Source organism: Microtus ochrogaster, unplaced genomic scaffold (genome assembly GCF_000317375.1).
Source record: "Microtus ochrogaster isolate Prairie Vole_2 unplaced genomic scaffold, MicOch1.0 UNK12, whole genome shotgun sequence".
NCBI classification, from domain to species: Eukaryota; Metazoa; Chordata; class Mammalia; order Rodentia; family Cricetidae; genus Microtus; species Microtus ochrogaster.
The window spans coordinates 5764818-5774194 of record NW_004949110.1 but is presented as its reverse complement, the minus strand read 5'-3'; the positions used below and the strand labels follow the sequence as shown (position 1 = coordinate 5774194).

Genomic DNA, 9377 nt, shown 5'->3' with positions numbered 1-9377 from the left:
CAAAAAAAAAAAAAAAAAGGTGCAGGTTCTCATTTCACAAGAACAGAATATATAATACAAATTATTGTGTAGTTATTTTACAATTGTATACTTATGTGGTTGTTGCTATCCTGTTTCGCTAGGGAGGCCTGTGTGCAGTGACAGTGGGTTCTGCCATGGAGGGTGGGAGACTGACAACTACTTTGATCACACCTTTTTTCTTTTCTCTTTTAGCTTTATTCTAAAGGAATTTTTATTTCGGACAACTTTATATCTGGTTCTTCTTTGTTTTGTAAAAGTATTTCATCTTTAAATTAGCATGCAATTTAGTATGCTTAATTGTGGCATTTTCTTAAAATCATTTTCATTTCTAATTTTAAAATGGTTTATTTATTTTTTATTTTATATGCGTTGGTGTGCATGTCTGTGTGAAGGTGTCAGATCCCCTGGTACTGGAACTCAGACTGCCATGTGGGTGCTGGGAATTGAACGTGGGGCCTCTGGAAGAGCAGCCAGGGTTCTTAACTGCCGAGCCACCTTTCCAGACCCAGTTATGGCATTTCCACACACACTTTCTCATTGGTCCTCCTCCGTCTGCCCACTCGTGCCCTAGTCGCCTTCTCTTCATAGCCCCTGTTCTGATTTCATGTCGCATGCGCTCTGTTAGCCTCCTGGCTGCCTTAACAATTCTTTTTTCTCCTCTAATGATCCCCTTTCTACTTTAATAACTTCTCACATTTATATGCATATTTAAAATGAAAATATAAGATGTGCTTGTGAGAGAAAGCATGGTATTTTTCTTTCTGACTCTGGCTTATTTCACTTGTTTTAGTAATTTCTGGCTCCATTCATTTTCCCGCAAATGTCATGATTTCATTTATCTTCATGCCATGACTTTCTAAGGTGTCAGAACAGAGACAGGAACTGTACCATGGAGTGGTGAGATTAAATAAGAACACACACAAAGCCAGGAAGATAATGCATTTACGGTGTATATATTTAGTGTTTTAATCAATTTTTTTGTGTTCTAAAGAAATAGCAGTGTTCTTTAAAACCCTAACATACAGGCAATAAGTTTATATACCATATTGTCATTATCCACATTTAGAAAAGTGCATTCAGGCTACCAGTGCTCACCACATTTTATGCACTGTCTTGCCATAGCTACCTTCTCTGTGTTTCAGTGATTTACACAGGCTAGAAGGCTTATGTTCTAAAAGGGAACAACAGAACATGTTTTATAATGAAAAGAAAGTTTCTTTACTACTGCATGGGAATTGAACGTGGGGCCTCTGGAAGAGCAGCCAGGGTTCTTAACTGCCCAGCCACCTTTCCAGACCCAGTTATGGCATTTCCATACACATTTCCTCTTGAGGAGCAGTTCCTATCTTTTTTTTAAATTTATTTATTTATTAAAGATTTCTGTCTCTTCCCGCCATTACCTCCCATTTCCCTCCCCCTCCCCCAGTCAACTCCCCCTCTCTCATCACCCCGAAGAGCAGTCAGGGTTCCCTGCCCTGTGGGGAGTCCAAGGACCTCCCATCCAGCTCCTATCTTTTATTTTTCCTAAATAATGATTGTTTTACTGGCATTTAATGAACATTAAGTGGTAACGACGGTAAGTTAGGAAATTAAAACTTGGATTTGAATTTCAGTTTCATAAGTCACTGAAGTGTCTTAAAGAGGGCTGGAGAGATGGCTCTAGAGGTTAAGAGCACTGGCTGCTCTTTCAGAGGTCCCGAGTTCAGTTTCCAGCACTCATCTCTGGTGGAATCCTGTGCCCTCTTCTGGCTTGCAGGCCTATGTGCAGACAGAGCATTCATATACGTACAATACAGAAATAAGTAAGTCTGATTGGTAAAGCACTTTCCATGCAGGAGTGAGGGCCTAAGTTCTGCTCTCTAGCAGAAGATGCCAGGTCCAGGGTGAGCATCTGTGATCCTTGTTCTGGAGGGATGGAGAGAGGCAGGAAGGTCTTTAGGGATTGCTGTCAACGAGTGTGACTAAATGAGTGAGTTTTAAACTAAGGTGGAGAGACATGCAGTATTGATCTCTGGCCTCCATGTGCAGAAGTACACATAATCACACACACAAACCTGTAAATTGGAACACATATGCGTATGTGCATGTACAAAGGAGGATATGTAGTTGAGATTTTGTTTGTTTTGCTTTACTCTTTGGGGGCCCTCCACCCAGTTCCCAAATAAATACACGGAGGCTTATTCTTCCTTAGGAATACCTGGCCTTAGCTTGGCTTGTTTCTAGCCAGTTTTTCTTAAATTATCCCATCTGCCTTTTGCCTCTGGGCTTTACCTTTCTCTATTTTATATACCTTTCTTTCCTTCTTCCTCTGTGGCTGAACGACTGGCCCCTGATATCTTCCTCTCCCCCTTTTCTTCCTCCTCCTCTTCTCCTTCTCTTATTTATTCTCTCTGTCTGCCATCCCTGCCTATGTCTCCTGCCTACCTATTGGCCATTCATCTCTTTATTAGACCAATCAGATGTTTTAGACAGGCAAAGTAACACAGCTTTACAGAGTTAAGCAAATGCAACATAAAAGAATACAACAATCTTTCCATCATTAAACAGATATTCCACAGCATAAAAGAATGTCACACATCTTTAACTAATATTGCAAAGCACTATATCTTCAGCTGCTTCTAGACATGCCCAACTGCAATCCTAGGGCAGAGACAGGAGAATTTTGAGATCAGCAGGGCCTAAACCGGGAGACCCTGTCTTCCCTTCCACACTCCAGATCATTCTGTATTTTTGTTTGTTTCATTTAAATACTAAAAGACTTAAAACAACATCTTTTATACTTATCAGGTATAATGGAAAAAAGAATAAGAATAATATATGGGCAAAATGATTTTCAGTACATTACATGCAAATGTTTTGCTTGATTATTGGAAAATAAAATGATTATATATTATTAACAAATTACATAAAATAAAATAGGTGTGGCAAAGCATTGGTCCCCAGCTTTATATTTACCAGTTCAAATGCCAAGTCCTCAGCACAGTAATCTGCAGCCTTTAAAAATGTAGATAAGGGAAAGTGATAGAGATGATTTTGAATAAGACAAGACCACGGAGATTCACAGCCACCACCACCACGGGAATAGCATTTTGAAAAACTAGCAAGTTATGCTTAGAGGTCCTGGTAATTAATTTCTCTCAACACAAAATAGCTGTGTCTATAAAGAGTCACAGCTTCCAGGCATGGTGGTGCACACCTTTAACCCCAGCATTTAGGAGGCAGAGGCAGGTGGGTCTCTGAGTTCAAGTCCAACTGGTTTACATAGTGAGTTCTAGGACAGTTAGGGCTACACAGTGAGGATCTGTCTCAATAAGAAAAAAAGTTGTAACTGTAGAAAAATTTCTAAAATGAATACCTAATGCTAAGATATAAGGAACTCTTGAGTGCATAGGATGGCTCAGTTATATCTTTTTCTTCTCCCCCACTGATCTTTGGAATTTGGGGGGGTGTCTTAATATTTTTACTGAGAGTATTTATAGTTTTATTTTTTTATTAAATTTTTTAAATTTATTTTACACCCCGACCGCAGTTCCCCCTCCTGTCTCCCTTCCCATTCCCTTCTTGCTCCCTCATCCACTCCTCCTGTTTCTGTTCAGAAAGGGGCAGACTTCCCATGGGTGTCAACAAAGCATGGCATATCAAGTTGTACAGGACTGAGCTCCTCCCTATGTATTAAGGCTGGGAAAGGCAAACAAATAAGTTCCTGAAAGCCAGTGGAAGCCTTAGGGACAGGCGCTGCTTCCACTACGAGGAGTCCCACAAGTAGATCAAGTCACATATATGTAGAGGGCCGAGGTCTGGTCCACGTAGGCTCCCTCGCTGTTGGTCCAAGTCTATGAGCTCCTATGAGCTCAGGTTAGTTGTTTCTGTGGGTTCCCTTATGATGACCTTGACCCTTATGATCTTTTCTGGTTCCATTCATTTGCCTTCAAATTTCCTGATGCCATTGTTTTTTACCGCTGAATAATACTCCATTGTATATATGTACCACATTTTCTTTATCCATTCTTTAGTTGAGAGACATCTCGGTTGTTTCCAGGTTCTGGATATTACAAATAAAGCTGCTATGAACATAGTTGAGTAAGTGTCCTTGTGGTATGATTGAACACCTTTTGGGTATATGTCCAAGTGTGGTCTGGCTGGTTCTTGAGGTAAATTGATTCCTAGTTTTGTGAGAAACCGCCATATGATTTCCAAAGTAGCTGTACAGGTTTGCACTTTCACCAGCAGTGGAAGAGTGTTCCCCTCACTCCACATCCTCTCCAGCATAAATTGTCATCAGTGATTTTGATCTTAGCCATTCTGACAGATGTAAGATGGAATCTCAGAGTCCTATTGATTTATATTTCCCTGGTGGCTAAGGATGTTGAACAGTTTTTTAAGTGTCTCTCAGCCATTTGAGATTCTTCTGTTGAGAAGTATATCAAAGATTATAGACAAGTTGGTGTGCACACCATTTCAGTCCTAGGACATGTGCTGCGTTCCAGTTCTAGTACACGTGTTGCATCCCAGTCCTAGAACATGTGTTGCGTTCCAGTCCTAGTACATGTGCTGCTGAAGCAGGCACTGTTTTAGATCATAGCACTTTTGAGTGTTTCATATGATTCGATATATTAAATTGCCAGTGGTAAATTTCAGTGAATAAATTATTTTTATAATTGGTATGATTTTCTGAAAATCTGGGAATATTGAAGCTCGTATAAGTGAACTTATATATAAGTATAAAAATATGAAACAGGGTTTCCCACTGACCTTCAGTTCCTATTGTCTTATAAGGTGCAAGTGTTTGCTTATTTTTTGTGGTACATATTAACTGTCTTATGTAACTATGTATACATGAGAGGAGCCCAATATTATTTTTATTCATCTTCTATGCTGAATATAAAAATGATTAAGTCATTGAAAAATGTTGTTGTTCTGGGTATGGTGGTGTATGCTCATAATCTCAACAGTTAGCAAGAGGTGGCACAAGCTAGCCTGGGCTACATAGTAAGACCTAGTCTCAAGAACAAATAAAACATAAATGTTGAACTGTTATATATCAGAAGTCTTAAACATGGGCTGGAGAGGTGGCTCAATGGTTAAGAGCACTGGCTGCTCTTCCAGAGGTCATGAGTTCAATTCCAGCAATCACATGGTGGCTCACAAACATCTCTAATTAGATCTGGTGTCCTCTTTTGGCTTGAAGGCGTATATGCAGGCAGAACACTGAATAGACATGTATATATACATCTTTTTTTAAAAAGAAGTTTTAAACATGTAAGTAAATTGCATGTTTCGATTTTTATTGTATAGAAATAAACATGGATATGAATAAGGATATACGTTGAGGCATTGTGTGTAAGAATTGGAAGCCATGTAAATATTCTGCAATGAGGGAATTCCCCCAAATAAATTATGGGATAGTAATATGTGTCATTAAATGTTTATTGCTAAATAACAAGAAAGCAACTAGTAATGCATTAATACTAAATATGACAATTGCTCACATTTTACCACTCCCCTACACAGAGGTGTTTAGAAAGTGGATCTAAGAAAAGATGAAAAAGATATTAGGATAGTAAGATATTAAGATATTCTGGATAGTAAGATGAGTGTAATTTAAAATTTCTCTGTGTACTTTATACAATTAACACCATCTTTTTTCGTTATTTTTATTTTTTATGTGTGTCATGCTTATTTGTATGTGAACCATATGTATGCAGTGCTTTCAGAAGCCAAAAGAGAGCGTTAGATCCCTTGGAACTCTAGTTCCAGGTGTGAGCCACCCAGTATGAGCACTGAGAACTGAACCGGGGGCCTCTGCAAGGCCAGCAAATACTCTTAACCACCGAGCCCACTTCTTACTTTCTTACAGCTTAATTTTGCATATTTTTCCCCTTTTTAGTTTGTTTTCCCTAGTCTGAGAAGGGCTCCACTAACCTGGACTGACCTTTCACAGGGAAGGGGGAAGAATATGGCTATGGTTGGATTACTCTGAAGATGAATGTTTCAACCATAAATTCATCTCTGCATGAGCAGACTCTAACCCTCTTCGTGGCTATTATAAATGTCGTTAAGTTTTACTTTCTTCATCCTTTATACTTGCAAGTGCTATGCTTTCCTCAAACTGAAATCGTCAGATGAAATATAAATGGAAATTATATAGACTGTTGAGAAGGTTTATGGGGTGTGAAAAACAAGGCTCATCCCCACCCCGCCCCCAATACCAAGTCTGTTGTTGTTTCCTGGCCCACGCTAAAAGTGTCACCAGGAGACTCTACTGTTTGTTTCTTGTCAGCCAGCCCTTCTTGCAGAGGCTGTGCTGCCTCCATGCCTTACATGCCTTAGCCAAATGTTTCCCGAGAGCTAATATTCTCTTTGTAATATGTTCTTTCTAGATAGAAAGACCTGAAGTAGCCTTTCTTGTCTAAAGATGGAAAACAGTACCACCACTATTTCTCGGGAGGAGCTTGAGGAGCTACAGGAAGCATTTAATAAAATAGGTAAGTTCCAGGAAGCTTAACTATGGTGTTCTGGTTCTATTTGCTGCCAGACTTCAGGGATGGGGTCGCACCTTTGACTTGGACTGCCACTCAGCTCTCCTCAAGGGCATTCCTTTCCTTTCCTTTTTCTCTTTTTTAAATCAGGGTTTCACGGCATTCTTTCTGAAAGATAGCTAAAGACAAGCTTGCATTTCTAGGTGAATTGGACTTTAGTTCTTGGTCATTACTGCACAGAGGATAATGCAGGTTAATGAACGACAGTGTAACTGAATACACTGTCCACTGGTGTCCTCTTCACAGAAAGGAAAATACAGAAACACTTCCTTGTGTATAAGCTGAACTCCGCTTTCATGCCTTTGTTGCTGATTACAGTACTTTCTACCTCAATGTAGAACATTCGGAAGTACATTTTAAAGGCTGCTGGAGGTCTCGTGTCCTTCCCTGCACAATTCTTAAAAATCTCAGTGTGGTTTTCAAAGCCCGAGTGTCTCCTTTTTCTTCTTTGCTCCCTGAAACCATCCTGTGTTTTGTCTTTGACATCGTTAGCTTAGCAGCTTCCTACTTCTCCCTTCTAAAAGCACGACTCTCTCTCTCTCTCTCTCTCTCTCTCTCTCTCTCTCTCTCTCTCTCTCTCTCTCTCATTTGTAAATGCGTGTGTGTAGACAGTGAACCTTGTGAAAGATGAGCTCAGTGTTTTTTCCCTGTCCTCAGCAGACTTCTTGGGTAAGAAAGCACTGGTGGAAAACAGGTCAGGTGTGGAGCAGGGATCTCATGATCAATGGTGGTCCACTCTTGGATTTCTTACCAGCCTTCCAAACAATGGCTAAAATTCATGTAGGGCGAACCTTAGAGATTAATAATAATAATAATTGTTAGAAATATAGTTTAGCTTGCCTTCAGAAAGGGATTCGTGCATCATTGGTGTGTAAATAAGCACTCCCCCCCCCCAATTTTCTTTCTTTTTTTATTTATTTTTAAAACAATTTTATTTTACATACCAATCCCAGTTCCCTCTCCCTCCCATCCTCCCACTTCTCCCACCTTCTCCCACCCCAACCACTCCTCAGAGAGGGTGAAGCCTCCCTTGGGGAGTCAACAAAATCTCTCACATCACTTGAGGCAGGACCAAGGTCCTCCCCCCTTGTTTTTAGGCTGAACAAGGTATCCCTCCATAGGGAGTGAGCTCCAAAGAGCCAGATCATGCACTAGGGATAAATACTGGTTCCACTGCTAGTGGCCCCACAAACTGCCCATACCACACAAATGTCACCCACGTTCAGAGGGCCTACTTCAGTCTTATACTGGTTCCAGCGTCAGTGAGCTCCCACTAGCTTGAATCAGCTGTTTCTGTGGGTATCCCCATCATGGTCTTGGCCCCTTTGCCCATAATATTACTCCTCCCTCTCTATGACTGGACTCCAGGAGTTTGGCCTGGTGCTTAGCTGTGAGTCTTTGCATCTGCTTCCATCAGTTACTGGATGAAGGTTCTATGATGACAATTAAAGTAGCCATTAATCTGATTACAGGGGAAGGGTAGTTTAGGTACCCTCTCCACTATTGCTTAGATTCTTACCTGGGATCATCCTGTGGTCTCCTGGGAGTTTCCCTAGAGCCTGTTTTCCTACTAACCCCACAATGACTCCGTTTTTCAAATCTCTCTCTCCCTCTCTGTCCTTTACCCAACTCAATCTTCCCAATCCCTCATGTTCTTCTCCCTCTCCAATTCTCCCCTCCCCACTCCCCTACTACTCTCCTCACCCCCCCCCCCACGCTGCCCATTTACTAAGGAAATCTCTGTACCCTCCTCTTATACCTGGAGATGGAAGGGCAGGCACTCCTATTGGTCACTGGAGCATTGCATGCGTATGGCCTGATTTGTAGAAAGCTATTAGCAATAAACGTTTTACAGTATTGTCTGTGGTGCTTGGCATTTTTTTTTTCAAGCCAAGAATTGGGCAGTTATTAAATGTTCTTTCTTCTTTTGGGCATCCAAAACCAAGTAATAAATGGATCTGCTCGTTTGGCATTGTAGACATTTTACAGGAGCCTTTTAATGAAAGAGACCCTTCCTGGGTCTCACTACAGTGACTTAGTAATCTGTTTTCTTTGTCGAGGATGCCAACTTTAATCTTTCTGACTCATGGAAACATGATCTTGCAATATTTAATTAATGGTATTTTGAGTAGACAATCCACTGATGGAGTAGCTTTGACAGCGGGAGAGTTTGCTCTGCGAGGGAACCGTTCACTCCCACAGAATATGTCCTCACTGACACCTTACAAGATAAACAGTGATTCAGGAGCCCAGCAAGCACAAACAACTACATCTGCAGCCCTACTGGAAGGAGGATTTTGAGGTCACTAGGGAAAGTGGAAAGTTAAAAATAGCTGATCGTCCCATTTTCTTTTTAAAAGTGGGTTGAAACACAGCCGAGCATTTTGGCCGCCGTGAGTGTACAGGCTGGTGGGATGAAGTACCTTCAGATTATTCAGCACCACCGTCCCTTCCCAGGAGTCCCCATCCTGCCGCACTCTTCTTTCTGTCTCTACCATGTGTAAATAGAATCGTCCCGTGTCTGTGGCTTGCAACTGCTGTCACTTAGCATGAAATGAGGCTTTTATGAGGCAGCATGTGTCGCAGCTGCCTTCCTTTTAAAGCCCTGATCATAATCTATTGTGTGGGTAAACAACAGCATTTTGTTTGCCCGTGCTTTCATTGATAGCCAGCTGGGTTTCTGGTTATTTTGAATCACATTTCTATGAAAACAGGTGAACAGATAGATACCTGTTGCAGTCCCACTGTCTGTTCTGGGTGTACTCCACATATGGACTCACAGGGTTGTACTGCAGTCTGTTCTGGGTGTACTCCACA

The 9377-nt window shown here is 41.1% G+C and overlaps 1 protein-coding gene across 2 annotated transcripts in view; it reads left to right on the top strand.

The window, feature by feature from the left end:
- Pls1 (plastin 1) overlaps positions 1–9377 on the top strand; it is a 98438-nt gene that overhangs the window by 48507 nt on the left and 40554 nt on the right. The window contains exon 2 of one of the 2 annotated variants that reach the window (XM_013353574.2): positions 6402–6506. In XM_013353574.2, coding sequence (XP_013209028.1) covers positions 6437–6506 — 70 coding nt within the window. In that variant the 5' untranslated portion in view covers positions 6402–6436. Of the gene's footprint in view, positions 1–6363; positions 6507–9377 lie in introns of those variants that run through there. The other variant, XM_026789021.1, reaches the window with a different exon arrangement.